This window comes from Sordaria macrospora, chromosome 4, assembly GCF_033870435.1.
Source record: "Sordaria macrospora chromosome 4, complete sequence".
Taxonomy (NCBI): Eukaryota; Fungi; Ascomycota; class Sordariomycetes; order Sordariales; family Sordariaceae; genus Sordaria; species Sordaria macrospora.
The window spans coordinates 4,447,443-4,469,350 of NC_089374.1; the positions used below are offsets into that span (position 1 = coordinate 4,447,443).

Here is a 21,908-nt window from a genome sequence, read left to right on the forward strand (position 1 = left end):
TTGCTTCTTCTGAGCGCATTCCCGGCAACTAATAATGGTCTAGAACGCACCCCAAAAGGATTTTTAGAGGTTAGGACAGTGAACTAAGGGTCACACGTCGTAAGTTCCAGCTGCGTGGAGAGCATATAATACAGTGTATAAACAAAACAAAGCCAATGACAAGCAGTCAGCTCTTCTCACATTTAAGCCCATTCGGTTACAGCTCTCCATCCTGTCGTTGTAGCAGGCTGGCGATATCGGAAACCCGATGAGAAACGTGGTTCAAACCCGTGCAAAGCTTGTCATGCCGCCTACACATAGGACGGCAATCACATTGAGCAAAACATCTCCAAACGAAAGACCCAGCCCGTCAGTTCCCATTGAGGCAACCACTCCTTTCACGACAAATGGGCTCCAGGTTCGCTTCTCTATTTCCTTGATCAATCACTTGGTTCATCAATCAACCAGGCTGCTGGCATCCAATTGAATTCCGCCATTTTCCAATCCGCCATCGGACACAAGGGATTACCAACAACCCTTGATATACATGCGGGCGTATAGGTACTATGGAGCGGGCATTGCACAGCAGCTTCCATTTGTTCGAGGCCACAAATTGTTGCTTCCGTACGAGAATCGGCAGAGTTGGAAGTCAAACCTTGCAAATGTAGGTTGCTGTGTTGCGCATACGAGTGTACTTGCATGCCCTCACCCGTGATGTCCGCTTTAGATCAACAACTGCTTGAGTGTCTTTCCATATCTGCAGTCGCGATGCTGTTCCATGATACAATACTATGGGACGTGCACAGATGAGTATTTTCAAGGCTGTTCTCCCTACGGCAATTGATTCACAAACTGGAACTGGAAGAGACTTGCTGACTTGTGCATTGGCTGTCTGCGGCTTTCGTGGAAAGCGAGACAAAGGCCGACACACTGAGTGGCTTATACGGAGGCAGTAATGATTGCTGAGTGATATGCACGGCAACCACTTCTTGTCAGCACACTTACACTGACTGACCTGGAATGACTGCATCGTCACCAACTCCGACACCATCACTCCACTTCACCGTCACAAAGGCTCATGATCCAACAATTGCTTCCGATTCGACTTGGCCAAGCACAATCGGTAGTACGGACTTTCTTGGTTTTCGGTCCCGATCACCAAAGCCACCGAGAATGCCTTTCCTTTGATGTTTCCAGAGGAGGTCACGCACCGTTCCGTTACATCCAGGTGTGTGGCAGAGCGCGGGCGGACATTGTGGCGTGGCCTCGGCAAAGAGCGTGGGGTAACGTGGCGTTGGTGCGCGGTAGGCGATGCTTGAAGTCCCCCAACTTCGTCTCATGTTGGAAGACAAAAAGACAGCCGAAGACAAACAACCGATAAAGCTATAAGCGAATGTATATCGTCCCTATTAACCGGGACGCGCGCGTACAGAGAGGCACGTACATGTTTGTCTGTTGAATGGTCGTCGGTTGGTCGTTTTCAGCCAGCCCATCAGCCCGCAAGCATGGTTTTTTGCGCCGTCTGTCGTCCTGTCTTGTCTTATTGACCATCACCTCAAACAGCTGAGTTCGCATGCCCGTTTTCTTTTTGCCTGAATTGCGCCTTGTTTCGGTTGGTGAAAACTGTTGTTTTACATAGCGCGGTGGTTTCCAACTCCGGTTGTTGTCTCGCTCCAGACAGGCAGGCTACGAGGTCGCTTCATGGCAGGTTTGTATCACAAAGACACTTTCCAGACGCTAAAACCATGGTGTGTTGTCAGTCAGAATACAATCAAAATAGGCACATGATTCGACCATCCAATTTTCCCGACTGACCCGAACCTGAACCACCCATCACTCGGCGCACTCGGCGCACCCAGCGGCGCGCATTGATGGCCATGGAGACTCTGCCCCCGTAAGTAACCCACAGGGGCCTTTGTGGCGCGCGCATGGTCCGTCGACAAAGCCGATATCCCCAGGTCTATGATCCATCGATGGATTCTCATCCACACCGACCCCGACCCTTACGAAAGAGGTTTGCCCCAGCCCAGTCACTCATACGCAATGCTGACTGGAACGATAGACCGCGCGTGTGCTCATCGAGGCTCGGGTCATTCAAGCTCCAATGTGACCCAGTCGGAATGAATGGCCAGGCATGGACCGTCGTCGTCGGTGGTCTTCAGTGTTGAGTGGTGATGATTTGTTCAAGGATGGCTTCAGATCGATGCCGGTTGGGACGAGATGAACCCCGCGAATTTGAGCGTCTGTGGTGAGGCGTCGGATATGGAAGGCCATTCACCAACTCCATATTTCCAAGGCATCCACGAAACCACCCGCTTCAAACTCTGGCCTGCCCGCGACGGTTTCTGAGTGTGGGGAGACGGGGAAACACCAGCGAGTTGGACACCAACGTGGACACCGGCGCCGTGCGTGTTGATCGAAGGCTCCGCGAACTGCCTTAGTGGCTGTACGGTCCGTGCACTCCATTATGCCTTCTATCAGTTTATGTCTGCTGGAGGCATAACCAAGGCTCTTTACACATCGCTCGACGGGTGATTGCCCCTCCCTTTACCTTACGGCTGAGCATCAAGGTCAAACTTGGTTTCTTACCCGACTCCTCTTCATATTCGGGGGCCGCCTCTGGCTATTGATGCGTGTGTGGTGTTAGGCGCTCCATCTGGCACATCTAGCAGTTGGCAGGCTACGTATGCATGCTTCACGCAACTTGCACTGGCAACCCGACATATCGCCTACCTACGCCCAAAGCAGATTTCAAACAAGATGTTGGATAGGACATCACATTTGCGGTATCATGAGAGTCTGTATACATACACCCTGCTTGTTCCACATCTTCGAGCCGGTCGTGATGTTGGTCAAGCAGGATTCGAAGCAGTGAGTAAGGCTGTGTGTGAGAGCGATATTCTTGGGGGGCGGGTGAACTGTGGCTTCATGGCTTCCTCAGATGACACCAAAGATGCAGGGCATATGCTCGTCCCTGAAGGTCATCATCAGTCAAGGCTGTTGTGACGAATGTAGTGCTTAATTTTGATGCTGTCGTGCTGGAGTTTTGACTCGGAAATAGCCTCTTGGATCGGCTCTAGCTCGCTGGACCGGAGAGAGTTTCGGATACATGTGATGTATTAGGGGTGAAGCTTTGCAATCAAGCGAAATGGTGATGGCTTGGAAGTGACGTTGGCAAGGACCCAGAAAGGCCTCAATCAAAGATGACAAGCAGTTCATAGAGCCCGGGCGGTAAGCCCATGCCAACAATCTTCTACAACCTCCCGTCCAGTAAGTGCGATGTGTGAAGGATAGCATCGGCGGCTTTCGTGTGTGACTTGCCTGTTCCCTTCCACAGACAAACAGTGCAGTACGGGAAAGTGGTGTCCATCAAATCCACCCGCCACTTCCAAGACACTATCCCTCAAAGCAGTGGCCCGCCGAAAGAGTTGCAAACAGAATATCACCTTGATAGCCCTGCTAGATCATATCGAGACCAGCCAGCAGGACACGGCATCCATTGCACAAAGTGAAAGATTCTTGTGCTCATCACGGGCACGACGGACGAGCAAGCATCCATGTTCCTCATGTTCGAGACCACCGAGAGACCAAAGAGAAACCCGAGCAGGCATGGGAGGCGAACCGACGACGATGAATACCGTAACAAGGCTCCGCCGGGAGGTTATACGAGCCACATGACTGACGTGACTTTGGGAGGTTCCAAGTCGAGAAAGAAGTTGCCGTCTGTTGCCGAATCGAAGATTCAATGTACGAAAAAGGGGGAGAATATTGGCGTATTGATGAGGATGGGATGTTGATGTTACGCAGTGCGGACTGCGGCACATAACAATTCACGGCGACGCATTTGCTAGCATTTACCAGCATTGGTAGGCATTGTTAGTGCTGGGTCTAGTTGCTGGGAGGATGGAATGCGCCGTCAAAGTGGAATGAGTGAGAAAAAGAGAGAGAGAGCCGGCCCGTCGAGCGAATCAATGGCCAATGTACCACAGTAAACCTGGGCACTCCGGCGGGCGGTAGCGACACCACTGCAATGTCCGGCCGCTCGGCGGCTGTCCACCATCATAGAAGTATCCTCCACCGGGTCCACCTTGCCGTGCCCGTCCGCGTCACTTGACGATGGGGCGCGCGCGGGTGGGCGGGCGGACGCTCCATTTGAGATTTCGTGAGAGGCCATCCACACATGGAGCCCATGCAGCTTGCAGTTGGAATTTGGAAAGACCGGCCCTTTGCAACTCGCTCGGCTGCTTTTTTTCTTGTTGGAGCTGGGGATCCCATCCCGACCGCTGTAACTGAGGTGCCCGATGATCCCTAGCAACAATTGAACCGACCACGACAGCGACCGAAAAGAAGTTGTGTTGCGAGAAAACGGGCTTCGAGTTGCCACAGTGCGACATTATATGATACATGTCAGTCCAATCAAACGGCGGCTTTCAATTTGTCTGGCGTGTCTCCTGGCAGCTCGCCTGGCAGAAAAGCGGCTGACTACCGTGACCAACTGGACTTACCGAGTGTAAGTGATAATGAAAGCGAGGGAAGGGACAAGACAGCGAGAAACTCACATTACTTGCCACACTGTACGGGTACAAGAGAAGGAAGGGATGGAGGGGTCAGTTGCAGCTCAGTTTGGCGTTCATCACCGACACCGCACACCCTGAGGGCCCTGCTACCGAGTACTAGCAAGTGAGGCATGTAATCAATATGGTGACCGCCGTGACGGTTCGCGAAAATGATGCTCGAACCATTTCCTGTGTGAGTGTCATGTCTCGATGGAACCAATGAGAACTGCCGAGACATTGATAGTCGAGGTCGAACATAATTGGAAAGTGCAGATGGTCGGTCGTAGTGCTGTGCGCTTGCCCTTTTTCATGTCTTTTTCTGTCTCTAGCTTTGTCCAGAAGTTGTGATCTTGAATTAGATGAATCAATAGGTGTCGCAGCCAAGATGAGGACGGGCATCATATGCAGCATATGCAGCATATCCCATCCGTGAGTCGTGCCCCATCCATCCGTTCAGCAGAAAAGGAGACTGAGCACAAGGAAAATTCCATGACACCAAACGGATACGGATGTGATATCTTACCGGTTGGTTACTCATCGTCATATCGTGCTCCAACACCAATAAACGCCAACCAGGCTGAGAAGGAGAACGAGGAGGAGGAGGCCCACGAACCGCCTCGGTCATTGTCTCATTGACATTTGGTATCTGGGCAAATGTATCGCCCAAGCCGTTTCATCTTCGGTCAATCGTCCTTTATGTTCTTGTCAGTTGGTCAGTTGGTCAGTTGGATTGCCAACATGCATTTCCTGTCCCCAATGTTGTTGTCGTTGCAATCTTTTTGACCCGTTCCCCCATGCCGGTTACAATGTCGCCTCGTTTCGGACTATGGAATTGATAATATTAACGTAACCTGACGGATTCCAGCCCTGACCTTGTCAATAAGCTGTATACCGGCTCACATAAAAGTAAGCAAAGCGGTCTTTGCCGCTTCCTGCTCATTCTCGTCTTGCTTGGTATGTGAATGAAATGGGACTGTAGATTGGAAATCCCACCTCATTTTGAACTAACACAAAGCAATCAAGGACCGATGATGGCCGACTGTGCTTGCAACTAGACACAAACCCCAGGCCAAGGTTCCCCGGCTGTGCACTACAGTGTCCCGGAACCTCCATGTACTGGGGGTCCAATCCAATGGACGACTTTGCTTCTCAAAAGTTCTGATCCATCAATGGTCCCATAGAAACCAGAACACTAACGCGGGATCCTGGGAAGGGTGGAGAGGCTGGCGAAGCTGGCAAGAGCTGGAAAAGAAGGCTGGAGGTAGTAATTCCGCACATACGCAGATTTTATTGTACGGCGTCGCTCAACATCGTAGGATCTGCATGACACCGAGAATGAAGGCGGTGCTTTCTTCCTTTCACTTATCCACTCGGGCTGACGACGACGACGACAAGACCATGATGCTGATATGAAGCACCAACTGTGCCAGGCAGTCGCCGACCGACATTTTATCCGTTTCGACTCCTACCCACCATCCCCAAGCACAAGCGATGCGACAAAGTGGGTGTATACCCCTCATCATCAATCAGAGAGTGCTGATTACAGCAACATTTCAAAAACCAAACTACGTCGGGGGGTACAGGCAGGGTAGGCAGGCAGGCGCTTTGCCCCGGCCGCGGCACCTACGCTATCTGTGCCCAAAAGGCAAATGATTCTCCAGTGATATTGACGAAAACCCCGAGGAGTAAGAAGCTCCTATCATACCAAAAGGACAGACATGGTTTGCACGCATGGTAAGTCGAGGCTTTTGGAACTGCGACGTACTCGTACCCAGAAAGTCCGAGATGGTTGAGCCAAGTTATATGCATCCGAATTCCAAAGCGCCGACAGGACATTTCGAAACAAGGCTCCGCAACATAAAGGTACGAAAAAGCTTGTTGCTCATTATCCGTCCTTCGGGTTCGTAACTCCGCGTGTTGGTGATGGAGAGATGTTCCATTGGCTTTGTTGTTCGATTCGGCGAAATCCTTATCGTGCAAATGTGTCCACTATGTATGTATATGCTATGCTATGCGTGCGCGTACAGTATCGTGTTAACACCAACAGAAAGCCGGTGGAGTTGTTTGATTCCGAACTTCGTTGATCCTTGAGCTGTGTCCCCCAAGCCCAACCACTCTCCTGTCCCCATTCGGACCAGGTCGGTAGGCAGATCGAGACCCGATCAAACATTGCGGATGGATACACACATTGAGTTTTCGAAAGGTGTTGAACATCCATGCACCACCGACAAAGTACATAGCTATAAGCCCGCAGCAAATTGGTTACCTTGGTTACCTGGCCACAACTGGCAAAAGGGCGCAGGATTCCGCTGTTTCATTTCTCAATCATGCCGCAACCGCCGCCCTTCATTCACGTTTGCCCATAGGGGTGCATTTGTCTATGTTAGCCACACAGGGAGCAGCAACAAGTCATGGCGCGTGGCGATTAGATGACCTCGACGATGTTGAGGGATCCAGTGCGCGTGTGTGGTCATTACACCACGACTTTCACATTCCGTTCGCACGGGATGTTTAGATATGTGCGAAACACAAAACGGGATCCAACTTTTTTTTTTTTTTTTTGTGGAGTGACTTCGTAATGGGCGCCCCGTCACAATGCGAATGAATAAAGCAAATCTGTTGGCGTTGCAGACCGATAGTAAGCCATATCCAAGCCCTTTTGCTCCTGGCTGGCCCTTTTTTCATATGTCTGCCCATCACGCCGCCCACACGCCCTCCTCCGGTCCCCTGGCAAAGCTGGCCAACCGCAGTCGGTCGGTTGGCAACTTCCAGACCCGACCAGCATGACAAAGGGCGGTTGTCTAGGAAGGGATACGGAATACGCAACAGTTGGGAGCAAGTGATTGAATCGTGATGAAAAATGGAACCAGGGCGGAGGTATAACAGCATGCCTCCTCTACGGAGCAGGAGTGAATGTGTGCAGTGTCATGACCGTATGTGGTACGCTTACACTACACTGCTGGTGCTGTTGGTGGCCGAGCAATGACATACATGCTCTCTGTGCTTCTGATACTCCTCCAGGATAAGGGTCATGTCGTTTAATTGTCGCATCAAAGCTAGGCAAGGTTTTGGACGCAAACCATCCAAAGCTGAGCCTTCTAGTTTTGTGTCGTTTTCCGCAAAGGGGAAAAAACACGCCGACTAAAGTGGTTTGCAAGACTAGGATCCAAAACGGTTGAGATAGATGGGGGTCAGAATTCAAGATGGGAAGAGAGGTCAGGAAAAGAGCGGGTCGCTGACGCTCCATTTCACAACCAGCTCCTCCAAGTCGTGCTCATCATGATGTTTCTGGAAATGGCAACGAGTACAACAAACCTGCAAGCGACCCTCGGATCGACCTGTGCTCATCAACCATTCAGCTCTAATAAAGAGGATCCCGTCCGTGTGCGCGTGCGTTTGTGTGCGTGTGTGCGATGTGCTATGTCTCTAGTCGGAAGTCTGGAAGTCATGTTGGATGCATCGTGAGGCGTTCTATTTCCAGACTTTCCGTACGAAAAAGGCTGTGAAGACGCAAGAGTGACTCCCGGGAGGAGGCCTTTTCCCCGGGGCCGGCGGCAGGAAAGCTAGTTCAAGGGAGAAGAGTCCAAGTGGGCGAGTAGTGTACACTGTCGAAAGAGGACTTTGTTGGGCGGCTTGTGTGTTCAATAGCGCTCCAGCGTTGCACTTTTGATCAATCTTGACAAGGTTGTGTGGGTGTCGTGACGCGGTGCTGGCTGGGGAAAAAAATGTGGTTTCGCTTTTTTGATCACGGCATGATTCTTCTGGATGGACGGCGGAGGCCATGCGCTGAGGTTTAAGTCATGGATAAACCCCCCTTTTTGGTGGCATGGAAAGGATGAAAGTTGGAGACACGGAGAAGGGGCCAGCCACTTGGGACCCGCGAATCGACACTGTTGCTTCCGGTCTCTGGAAAGGCGGCTTTGAGCTCTGGTTGGTAGATTGATACCGTACAGGGCATGACTTGGGCTGTGGGCGAGGCTTTTTCAACAGGCTGGCTATCAATGGATGATGGCGAGATGCCCGGCACCAAGCCAAACCCAGGAGAAGCCAAGCAACGCAAAGCCCATGCCTCCTTTTTACTTTTTGGTGGTTTGGCGATAAAGTGGGCGAGTGGTCCCTGTTTCTCCACTGCATCAACAGTGAGGAGGGACATGCTCGACATTGGTAGACATGGCGGAGATGATGGCTACTCCGACGATAACAGTGCGTGGACAACAAGGTTCCCAGTCTTACCTACCATTACCTCTTCTATGCATCCATTTCCTGCGTGAGACACCAGGTCCAGCAAGGGCCGACATGGCAATGCGTTTGAAGAGCGAGGCAGACGGGCAAAGCTGCTCTCAGTCTCCTCATTTGACGCCAAGTGACCTCAGGCCGTGGCAGGGCTCAGACAGCATGAGCAAGCGAAAGCAACAACCAACAAGGCGACTTTCCAGACATTCAAACCACGCCTGGCATGATTGCTGTTGCACCTGGATTTGGTGCCATTTCGATATGTGTTTCGTTATACCATATGCCCGTTCTTATGTTGGCTGGACAAGTTTATGGCCGCAATAACTCTAGGGGGCCTAGGGGGGTGCGCGGTGCGGTGCTGCAACTTCGGACCGTACAAACGAGGAGGGGCCGTACAGTATTGAACCGGGCGGGGCCGGGTCAGCTACAGATATGTATGTAGGTATGTAGCACGTTCTTTTCCAGCATCGGTTGGCGGTCTGTGATTTGCTAGTCCGGTGACGCTGACCTCAGTTGCAATGTGTGTGTGTGTGTGTTGAATCCCGACGGAGGGAAACAAAAGGAGAAGCCGTTGACGGCAGGGATGAAGTCAACATGAATGGATCTCCGGAGGCGCTAAAGCTGCTTTTCATGGAAGTCAGAGATGAAAAGAGAAGCGAGGGGAAAGGTTAAAAGGCTCAATCCGCGTGGCCTGCAAAAGTGTTCGTATCCTCGCCGAGACCTTGATTTTTTTTCTTCTGATCCGCGACTGGGACTGACTGATGGAAACGAGAGCAAAAGACAGCCGAGATACAACTGCAGTGCAGTGACAGAGTGTGTGCCAGTTGAGTGAAAGCAATTCCAGCTAGGAAGAAGGGTGTAGTTTGATTGGTACAAGGGTGCTTTTTGTGGAGCCCAGTCCGTGTGCCCACTGCCTCAACCACCACCACCACCACCATTCTTCCTGCCTGCTCTGCGTGAAAGACAAAGAGTCAGGCACGGTAAGACGCCCACGGGTTGCCTGACAACTGACGAATCAAATGACAGATTATGATCCAAGTACCCAGAAATCAATTCAAGTTGCTTCGTTGCAGGTTGTGCTCACTGCTTACACTTTCTGTCCTGCTCGTTCTATCCCATGGGGGTACAAAGATGGAAAGCCAAGAAAATCGTAGTGGAAGGAGCACCAAGAAGCGGGCCACCACCATGCATCGCTTTCAACAACATGGAAAGAGGCAAGGACCCCGGACCGCCCTTGGTGAGCGTGATCCACCGAAGCAGAGACTCTCCAGCCAGTCAGAGGCGGCGTTGACGCGGAGGGACTGGATCTGCCCGTTCCACACTCAAGCCAGATGTCGAGGGCGAGGCACTTTACGCGACCGGCGGTGGGCAACTGGACGTAGCTGCTGGAGCCTTCTTGTGCTTTTTGCATCCGGGACCCGATTCAGATACGGGCCATGACTGGCCAGCACCAAAACCTCGAGGAAGATTCGGAATGTGCTGACAACGACATTTGGTCATCCACGATAGGTAGTACTTGGCTGAGTGCTGCGTAAGGTAGGTAGATAGAGTAGAGTGTACTGTAAGTACCAAGCCAGAGTACTTTTGCAATCCAACAGCTCTCGGGCTCAGGAAGATCACAAAGAAGCGTAGAAATGGCTTGAATGTAATTTCCATTGCTGGTCAAGTAAGCAGTACATACATAGACGCTTTGGATGTGCAAGCAAAAAAGAGATGTCACCGTACCTCGAAAAAGAGAATGACACTGGCAGCGGGTCCTGGATTCTCGCAGCAGCAAGAAGTGGAAGACGGGACCTGGGATTGGAAAGACCAGACCACAAGGCCGGGGTCCACTAGTGGCAGTGCGGGACCTGCAACGGAGTGACCTGTGGAAGCAGACAAGCATGTCGCAAAGAACGGGACCCGTCCCAACATGGAAACATGGGATCCCCACTGACACGCTTCCCAAATTCACTTTTTTGGTACTCACCCGATACGGATACATACTAGTACGCAACCACGACGGGGAAAGAGGAAGCAATCGAACGGAACACCGTGACGGGACCATGACCTCCTTCATCCCCAAACCCAACATGGATCATGGCAGAGGAAATGGAGGTTTTCACCTCGACTCCTTCTGTTTCCTTCATTATTCTCCTCCTCCATCCCTAGAGATACTAGAGGTACCCTGAACCGGTATCCCTCCCCCCCTTCACTTTGGTTGGGGCATTCAAACAACCTTCGACTTATTATTCATTCTTCCTTCCTTTCAGCCTCAGACTATCATCCGTCATCACTAGGGGGCTTCTCTGTGACCAGTGCCTCACTCTCCCGTCACCACCATTCCATTGTCACCAGAAAGGGTCACGGTGGATGTGTGTGTAAGATAAAGAGGAAGCAGGAACAACGGACATCCACGGCAACCGACCACGCCCACATTACCTTGACCTCGATCGCGAGAAACGACAGAACACGACAGAACACGACACGACACGACACGACACGACGCGGACCCGGACCCGGGCACCTACGACTCGAATCTTCCCCCCTTCTTCTTCCCTCCATGTTACATCCTGTTCTTTGCCAGTCCAGGGCGTCATTCCAGCGAAGAGAGTCGTCCACAGACAAAGCTCCGTTGCGCCCATTGCGCCCATCTTGATCCGAGCTTGTCCTGTCGCAAAGGGAGGCGTTCTCCATAAAGGACTACGGTCAAAGGAGCGACACATCACTTGGCCTGGTACCTGAATTAGGCAGCTCGTCCCCTCGATCCGGTTAAGCTTCAGCAAGTTGCGACTGGAGCAATTTGGAAGCTGCGTCTGAGCCCTCCACACGCGACGCCGCTTGTCCTTTCGCTCCTGCCTTGGGCTGCCGGCAAGAGTCGATTCGAATTCAAAATCGGAAGGTGCGACATACAAAACCAGTCACCAACACACTTCCCGTCCCCGGTTTCCGCCAGCTCAGTTCCGAACTACAGACTCCACCCGGACAAGTTGAGGCACCACGCATTTGAAGGCAGGAAGAGACCACGGCAGAGAAAAAGAGAAGGAAGCATTGTTGTCTAGGTGTCATCATATGCTGGGGTGCTGCCTTCTGACCTCAGAGCTCTGATCCAGATCTCGAGGCCGTATCGTCAAAGTGAACTTGACCCATTGCTCACTTACCAGTCACTTTGTGCAGTAATTCGTTGTCGCCGGATTCTTTCCCCGCCACATCATATCGGCTGTTTCCTCCGTCGTCAAGAACGAAGCTTTCTTGCGGCATGTATCTCGCCAGGACGCGGTGTCAAAACCCTCTCCCCTCCTCGTCGCCCTTCTCAACTCATCATCAGTCTCCTTCTGACCGGTGGACGACCCAATCGCTCGTTTCTGGCTGGCGCCGCTACGGAAACCTCATCAAAATCTCAAATTCAACCAGTGCTGGTGGCCTTCAGACGCCGCCTTACGACGAAGACATGGCTACCACATACCAAGTGCCGAACTTGACTCCTTCGTACGAGCAACATAGATCTTACACACACTCAACCCTCCCAGCACTCTCCAGCTGTAGTGCCAGTGCTGCGTCTCAAAGGCCGCCTCGAGATTTGGCCCACATGTTCAACTCCGAGTCACTATCTTCTTACTCGGATACACAGTCAATTTACCTTCCTAATCCACAGCAACGGTCGACTGCCGCTTCGTCTATCAGTTCGAGTTCAGGTTCAGCACAGCGAGGCTATGCCCAGCAGCACCAGTCACGGCAGCCACCTTCACCACGGCAGCAACAGCAACAGCAATACGTTCCGCAAAAACAGCAGCAGCAGCAGTATCAGCATCAGCACCAGTCGCGGCAGCCATCCTCACAGCGGCCCTCAAGACCGCCCTCACCAAGCCCGATCAAACGAGAACAAGAGATCTCGGCGCGGGACGCCGCCATGGCACTCCACAGCTTGCAGGTTCCGTCATGTATCAGCCCCAAAGGCGGAAGTCTTTCGGATTTCGTGGCCAACCTGACAGCCCTGTTTTGGTTCGAAACCTCAAAGTTACTTGAGCAGGCTGCGACATACGATGCCCTTCGTCCAGGTGCCCCTGTACGGCGGATCGAGGGGCCCGCCATCGCTTGCCCCAACTTCAAGAAATGGGTCCATAACCTCTTGTCAACTACCCAGGTGACACAGAATGTTATTCTTCTGTCTCTCTTGTACATCCATCGACTCAAGGTTCTGAACCCAAAGATGCATGGGCTTCCGGGCAGTGAGTATCGACTGCTTACGGTCGCGCTGATGCTAGCAAACAAGTTTCTCGACGACAACACGTACACCAACAAGACTTGGTCCGAGGTCTCCCAGCTTTCGGTAAACGAGATTCATGTTATGGAGGTTGAGTTCCTGGGAAATATGCGCTACAGCCTGCTCGTTACCGGGAAGCAGTGGGAGGAATGGCTGGTCAAACTGGCTAGATTCCGTGAATATCTGGAGCAAGCGCGACAACTCCCTTCACCAGCAAATCTCTTTGCACCGTCGCCAAACGCACTCCCAACTTCGGCTTTGCCCTCTCCCAATACCGTCCAGCACTTTCCCTCGCCGTTGCAGCCAACTCTGGCCGGACAGTCACCAAGCGCGAGTTTCTATGCGAAGCAGAGCTCTGGCCAAGGTTGGCCGACCCATGCGGCAGGCCAAGCCCAAATCTGGAACCCGGCAAGCACACCGTTGAGCCGAAAGAGGAGCATGCCAGAGTTTGATCTTTCAGAACCACCAGCTAAACGTCGGACGCCGTTGAAGCCATATGCCTCATCGGAGACCTTATATCCCACAGTAACGGCACCTCAGACCCTCAGAAATCCTCGAGACTTTGTCTTTGCGCCGCTTCCATCGACGAGCGAGATTGCTTCAAAGCAAGCGCGCCTGTCGGTGTCAAATTTGACACTGAACAATGCTCAATCATCCACGGCAACTACGCTCCCAGGTGATGTCTATTCCCGCGTCAGCTACGCGCCGGAGAGCATGATTTCTTTGCCGCCCATCCTCCTACCTGCCCCGGGCATGGCTTCTACCTACCTCAACCCCACATCGACGGCTGCTCCCATTCCGTCAATCTTACCGACCAGCCGCTCTGGTGTTTCGCCGTCGACCGCCGTTCCAGCTTCGACAACGGCTCACCCGGCCTCTCAGTATGCCCTACCTGCGAACCACCTACACTCTCAGCACAGCCTGGCCTCAAGCGGAGCTTATCTCGGTTCATCTCCGATCGGCGAGCCGCTCATACATACTCCGATGTCAAGTTCTCCTTCCAACATCTATCTTCAACAGCGGACAAGCCCATACAGACCAGTCCGACACACCGAAACACTACTTCACCCCCCGCCGTCGGCCTTTCTCCAGCAATACCATCTTCCGAACCCGATTCCCCCGACTCAGCTACACTACCAACCACTTGGGCGGCGGAATGAGGTGCGCACTGGCATTGTTCCAGAATTCGCCATGCCCAATAGTGGGTTGACAATGGCAGGAGCCGGCCGGTATCACGAGTCTATCCCTGCCTTTCGTCAATCGTTTTCGTTGCCCTTACGGGACCTTCCACCGACAACATCTGCATATTCACAGCAACCAAGGCGTTAGCATGCAATTTTAGGCATTTAGTTCACGAGGATGATCTGTTCTTCTACAACGCATTGTCTCCCTGTACCACTATGTTTTGCCTCTGGGTCGTTATACCTTTTCTTCTGCATGGCTTGCATTGCATTGGCGTTTAGTTTGGTGGCGTCTGTCCCCATTTGGTCGCATGGTATCTTTCGGAGGCGACAAGCAAAGGGCGTTCAGGCCACAACGCGGCTATTTTATGACTATTTCGAAACGAACTGCTATTCCACAGGTTACACTTCGGGCATCTCTTTGAGTTGAACGAAACCGAGGCCATGGGTCGATTTGGGGTGTATGGCTGGAACAAGAAGCACATAATGAATCTTAATCATGCAGTTCCGACACCAACTTTGGTTTTGCGTTGAATTCGCACTAGTGAGCTTCGGGGTCAGTGGGCGAATGATGAAGGCAAAAAGAGCTGAGAGGGAGAGCATGGAGGAACCAGGAGATAACGAGGATCCTTGATTTGTATTAGCACACATTTGTTTTGCAGCAATACCCTACCCGCTGTGGCAGGATTGGGCGAGGCATGGATAGCGAGAAAAGCAAGATACCCCTAGACATTAGCAAGATACCCTTTTGATTCACACCGCTGACCAAGTTATGTTCCTTTGTGACAAAAATCAACAGATCTTTTCTTCGACGTGTCTTGAACGACACACAGTTGCTGCGAAAGATCATCATGAGCAGGAGGCAGGCAGGTGAGAGCCGCTTAAGGTCGTGGGACTAATTCCCCAGGTCATGATGGTCATGTGCGCCGGTACTGGGTAGTATTTTGGATCCTGGCTCAACTTTCTCTCAATACCATCGGCTGGCACGTACTCTGTGTCCGTCGGCAAGAATCGGATGTGTTTGTGGAATTGCACTCGACCGAGTTCTCAGTGGAAACCCAACCATGGAAGGAGCGCTTTGAGCCTCCAAGTGTGCTGCCGTTGTCGCCCTTTGGGGGCCCTCCTTCGTCAATCGAACAAGCTAGAACATACTACCAGGTGGAACTTTGAACCAGCATTTTAGTGATGGATGAATAACCAGCAATTTCAGCAAGGGAATGTGTGGGTATGTATGACCATCATTGGTGGAAAGGGAGGGCGGCTGCAGCTATCTATCTGGTAGGGGTGGTGAAGATGGAGAAGGGGATGAGATGACACTTTTGTTGGGCGCATACAAATGTCGACTTGTAAGATAGTTGGATTGAGCTACTGGATTCGAGTAGATACTGGGCGGTGTTTTCAGGGAGAGGTTGTAGAGCGATCAGTGAGCGTCTTTCCCGCAATGCAGTCTTGCTGTTTATGCCCCTGGAAGCTTGTAACGTGAAGCGTCTTTACTCAGTCAGGTCAGCTCAAAATGAGATGAAGAGGAATGGCAATCAGTGTTTATTAAGCAAGCCAAATTGTTTGAGTGCTGGGGATGTCTTCTCCACGTCGGTTCGTGGTTATTAAAGATCGAAGGGGCTCACAGAGGGTTTGATGAGTCTCATGAGCATGGGATGGGGGGCCAAACCTCTCTGTTTCTCGGAATCTTACGCGGGTTGGGATGACCTCGGGAAAACCAGTCTGGAAAGAAGCCAAGATGTCCCGAGTGTGATTCTGTAGTTCTGGGAGTTTGTCCTCCTGGTGAGACGGGATGAGATGAGGCTGTCTGGATGACACGGGCTCCATTCTCTCGTGGTGACGAGTGTGAATGAGCACCGAGAAGCTCAGATGACGGAATCGATTGTTTGAGAATGTGTTGAAGTAGCCGATCAGATGGGACTTAATGACTTCTTTTGCGGTTGAATGCAGTGTCAAGTGCGGAATGATGGGAAGGTGCGCGCTGGAACAGCTCGTAAAACATGAGCAACGGCGAATGTGTGGTCTTGGGTAAGGTGAGCCTCATCGCTGCCTTCACCTACATCTCTCTCGCCCTTCCTCCAACCAACCTTCCCAACCACCAAACAACGACGAAGCCGACCGCAGACTTGCTCAGGAGGCATGTTTAATCTCTGAACAAAATGACAGCTTTAGCGCTCAGATTTCGCCCTTGTGTAGGTTTCCGCGCGCAGCTTGCTTAACACTTCTCTGGCTGATGTCTCGATCAGTAGATAATGCTTCCTTAGACGCCCTACAACTCGCCTTGTTGACTAGTCTGCTCCTCATTGTAGCAAAGTCCCAAGTTAGGATCATATGCCTTGCCGGTCTGCAACGTCAACACAAACAAATACCATTCAAACTTTGGAAAAGACAACATTCAATTCATCTTTCCCGGATAATACGGATGGCAGTTTACCACAAACATTACTTGTGACCAATCTACAGTCACATACATATCTACTCTAAGGGTAGACTTAACGGATCACCGTATGGATTTAGAGTTATTGCCAGTGGTGAAGCACGTCCCAACCGCTTGGTCACAGTTCTCCATTGAAGAAGCAGGTTGTTCAACGTCGGCTTCCCTCGGAAGCCAACATCTTTTTCTTTGCTTCTTGACTCCCTCAACAACCTCTCCCTGCCTGCATCATCATCTGTATCTCCCAGTAAACGTTGCAAACAGCAGATTGCAAACCCTAAACCCACCAAACGCAGATATCACGACATGATCGACGGGCCACCAGCCTGTTATCTAAAGACAACAAACTGCCCAAGCATTGGACAAGCATTGGAGGGAGAATTTCATGAGAAGAAGTTCTATACTTAGACCATCCATCTACCGACAGTCACCGGCAGTTGAATGATGCTTCACTTGACATCCACATGACAAGACATGATGATGAATGACAGATAGATGTCTCGCAGGAACGGGCGGGTTGGGAGGAGCCAGCAACAGTGCAAAAACCTGACTACATACCCAACTCGACGGATATCCACAACTATTTCCGTCCGCAACTCAACAGTCCTCCAAGAGATAGCTCGGACCGTGTGTTCACCGCCGGATGGGCTATCAACCTCAACCCAAAGTTCGCCAAGGTCGGGTGGTTGATAGTCGGATCGTTTGATGGATACGATCGTTCGCAATTACGACTTCCTGAAACGACCTATAGGTAGTGTACAGGGAGGCAAAGTGCAAAGTGGAGTTTACGCGGCAGTTACCGACAGCGGGAAGCGATTGCCGATCGATCGTGGATTTCAGGCCGTCTATCGGACGACATGGACATGAACCGATATGGACCGATATGGAAACAGGATGATGGCATGAACTCGAGGGAGCGGGAGCCGGGAGAAACGTAGGAGAATTTGCTGATTTAATTATGCAGTGCAAGCCGGAGTGGGAAAGAAGGAAGTGTAAGTGGAAGGTTCATCCGATGAAGTGTGGTTTGACTGACTGACTGACAACCGGGAGTGATGAGAGGTGCGGTTGACGTTGAGGTGGCAAGTGGAGGATGGAAGGAAGGTGCCATCAACTCCCGTTCGTGCTGGAGACACGCCGATGAGGGTCCAGTGGTCTACGATTCGATCATGCCTTCCTAGTTTGAGATCTTGCCCAGTTCGCGCTACACATCCGGGGGCTCCTTCCTCACGAAATACCCACCGGTGTCCATCCGAACTGGTCACTGGAGCAGAACTGAAGCGGAACTGCGGTGGAACCCCCCACGGCGACGGACCGACACTTTAATACTACTTCACCGAGGACAACTAACAAGTTCACCGGCGTAGCAGCAGCAAATAAAGCGGAGGGCAAAGCGGATGTCCCAGCGAAAGGCCAAGCGGGAAGTGGAAGTCTGGCCTCGCATCTAGCCTCCTCCTCTTCCCGATCGGCATCCGTACGGGATGGGATGTATTCTTGCAACAAGCGAACAGTCGACATCCGAAAGCAAGATAAGGTAAGCAAGCAAGTGAGTTGGTCCGATCGGGAGATATCCACCTTTGAGCCTTTATTTTGCTCCGATTTGATGGTTCAGGTCCGGGCTGGATTATTGTGAGATGGCGATGAGGCCCGGCCGTAGACTACACTTACACACTTACACACTTACACACTGCGTACAGATATCCAGCACCAACCGGCAGCACTGCATTTCCTGAACGCTGGACCACCCACCATTACCGGAAATCTTACCTAGCAAGATCAGACCAACATAAATCCGACAGATTTGACTCCAGCAGTTGGTCGGTGGTCGGTGACAGACCATAGACACCACGGATCTCTTCCCGGCCTCTCACTGGTTCCGTACCTGTCAGTCTTACCGGTCCGCCTAGGTAGCACTTCGAACGATGTGAAAACCCACCCGGCAATGAGATCGATACACGTCGACCGACAAGCCCTTTTGACCGTGCGAACCGGATATATTGGTGGAGACCGGTTGTGCCCGGTCTGCGTGCGTGCGGTGCGGTGGTGCGGTGGTGCATTCGCCGGTCTCTGGGCAGGCGGTCGAGACACGACGAGACGGACCAGACGGACGAGACGCAAGAGGCATGTGTCCGAACATGTGTTCATGCGGCGAATTTTGGAGTGGATTATGGATTTCCTGACCCTGATGCTGGCTGGATAAGTGGACGACGAATGGACGAATGGATAGAATCGCTTTCAATGGACGGATGGGGTCCCGGATTTAAACTTGGCCTCTCTACTATTCGCTCGATGAAGTTCCTGAAACGAGTCTATTTACATTGTTAGTGGCTGGAGACACTATTTACTCAATCCGGGCTTACGACGAATATGGTCTGGTGAGATGGATTGATTGATTGATCTCTTTGATCTTGAGGAAAATGGATTGGATGAGGTGATTAACTGCCTGTCGTCTGAGGTTCGTGCGGGTTTCTTTATCCGTCGGTGTCTGGCCAGATCTTGTTCGCCTCCAGAATATCGAGGACCCGTTGATGTTCAGGGCCCGGTTCAGGGACCAAGAGTGTCTAGAGTCGGATGTGGTGGATGTCCTTTACGTGAGAACGATCCGTTATTCGAGGGAGAAGTAGCCGGACGGAGACTGTGGACTATTGGCACGATGAGTGGACTGGGCAGGAGGGTGGAGTTGAGTGTCCGACTAAAAGACGACTACCGACTGGTTCGCGGGGCCCCATTGCTGTTATCTTATACCGCTCTTCTGCAGGCTGCACAGGGAGACGGGGAAAGCTTGATAATCCAGCGAAACTTACGACTCCCCAAAACGCGCTATACAGAACCTACAGATGCTGGTCGGAGTATTTTGTTTCGCTTGTCCGCGTCTGTTTCGTATCTTTGGAGATGTCTTGGCATGATGGTTTTGAGCCTCTAATCTTGTGATTACGAGTGGACTGCTGGTTCGTGCCACGTCCACGATCGGGCCCTTTTTACTAAAATAGGTAATTCCTACAGAAGTGCGGTCTGCACACCGAGTATGGTCCATGTATTCTCAGGTTTCTATAAGTACTGCCTCCTCGCACTGAAGTCTAGCTGGGCTGAATTTCCTGAGGGTTGGTGATTGGACTTCGCTCTCCCACTTCAATGACAGCAACAGTGCACATACACCTCATATCGAGTCACAATTCAAGTGGATAGCGCGTCATGAAAAAAAGGTCAAGTGAAGTCGTGTCAACATATCGTGGACTGCATCTTCAAAGCCTCTGTGGCGTACCGCAGAGCGCAGGTTGTGAGTTGAGTCTTGGCAACATTAGGCCAGGAACCCGGTGTGAGGTTGGAGGAATACGTACCTGGATCGCGCCCCAAGATTGAGCTATTCGGGCCCTAGGACTCTGCCTGGGCAGCCGTTCGGCATTCCAGACCCTTCTCTGACGACCCTTTCCCACATGGCACCGGCCGGGGATAGAAGGGGACCGGACCACGGTGCTTGGGTGGTGAGAGGCGGCGAACGGGCGCCGGGGTCGATGAGAGATTGGATTGGCTACCACGCCACCAAACAGGACGGGGGGAAAGTTGACCGTTCTGAGCGCGTTCGATCTCCAGACTTTTGAAACTGTGAAACAGCCTGAGCCTCCTCCTCAGTCCCCGGTTTGCTCGGGCCTCACCTTTACCTTTTCGCTTGCCTGATCGCTTGCCTGATCGCTTGCCTGTCTCCAGAGACGGAACGGCACGCTGTGAGCGGTTTTTTTTTCTCTCCCATCCTCTTTGTCCTAGTCCTATCCCTGACCATGATTTTTGCCATCGCATCGATTCGGTAAGAATCAGGCCTCAACGAACAAGTGTGACAAGAAGCGATCAGGATATAAACTGCGCCCCATGCCCCATGAACCCCCCACCGTAACACAGTCGGTCTTAGGTCAGAGGGTCAGTGATGAAGACGATGATTGCTTGTGCCGCTGCAGCCCGCGCTGTGCGACGTCCTTGCCCAAGTTTTGAACAAGGTAAAGAGGTTGTTGCAGACCGACAACAGCGACTCAGCGATTCATAGCGGGAAACCCGAGTCTCGGGATGGTGATGATCAGCCAAGCGGACGTCGTTGGAGTTGAGGAGACCTTGTCGAGCTTGTTTGTTGCGGGGATCCTTTACCCCAGGGTTTCACCGTTTCAGGGGCAAGGGCATGGGCATGTCTAGCCCAACCTGAGTCCCTGTTCCTGGCCTAGGCTCTCATCAGGGAGCGACAAGAGAAAAGTCGGGGGATGGAATGCTTGATTGTTTATCCTGGCGTTTGTTGCTGTTTTGGAGGCTGTGCTCCATTCGATGGCGGCTTGGCCCCCATCGTTCCAGACGATCTCTGGAGGTGAAAGAAAACTAGAAAAAAAAAAAAGAGGTGGTGAGGTGATGTTGACATCCACAAAAGTGTGGCCCCCGCGTTCAATATGAAGTGCAAACGGATCTCTCTTTCTTCAGTCGTCAATTGTGTCAAACATTGAAGCAGGTGATGGATCATTTGGGTGTGGTTCTGGGCTTGCTTCTGCTGCTGTGCAAAGGCGATACTGGGCCGGACGCCATGCAGCCTTGACATTCCTGTGATCCGAGAGGCCATTCTCGCCATTTCCATGTGGTTTTTGATGCCGTGAAGCATTTTACCTTGAGCAAAGTTTGTCACAGCAGTCGCCGTGCTCGTGGCTAGAGACCAGGCAAAATGCGGGCGACTTGACGGGGTGCATGATTTAGGAAGACTGAGGGCGGGCGGCATCTCTGGAAGACTGCGCCGGCAGGAGGCGGTCTTGTTCCATCTCTGTCAGAGGGGGTGGTTACAGAAGAGATGTGGTGGTTGAGGGATGAGGGTTCCAATCAGATGCAAAGGGAGGCTGACCACGTCGGTCGACCGGGGCTTGAAACCCAACTGCTGCCCAACACGTCGCTTGCTTCCCACTTAGACCACTCTAGCGCCAACCAATGAGGGTCCACCAATGGCTAGATACACATCCCGATAAAGACATTGAACAAGTCGAGTGACCAAGAGGTAGAGAGCCGCTGACGTTCCTCTTCCCAGTTTCTTGGACATGAAAAAGCCGTCACAGTCCCATCACGGTTGGACAAGATGTGTGCACGATCCAGTACCAAGCAAGCCAGTCGAGCCAGGCAAACGACTCGATTGCAAGCTTCGGGCACTACCAGCCATCAGGCCCGGTGAGAGGGTGGAAGCCTCACGTCTACGCAGTTCTAGGAGATGCTGTACCAGTAGAACGAGCTACAGAATTGTTCCATGGATGTACCACGGTAGACACGGAAAC

At 52.1% G+C, this 21,908-nt stretch overlaps 1 protein-coding gene across 1 annotated transcript; it reads left to right on the forward strand.

Annotated features, from left to right (window-relative positions):
* Positions 1 to 12,006: 12,006 nt before the first annotated feature.
* Positions 12,007 to 14,942, forward strand: SMAC4_02084 (uncharacterized protein; the record flags this gene model as incomplete). The annotated part of the gene is made up of 1 exon (XM_024655619.2): positions 12,007 to 14,942. The coding sequence occupies one exon, from the start codon at positions 12,007 to 12,009 to the stop codon at positions 14,338 to 14,340; it is 2,334 nt and encodes a 777-aa protein (XP_024511494.1). The 3' UTR covers positions 14,341 to 14,942.
* Positions 14,943 to 21,908: the final 6,966 nt, after the last annotated feature.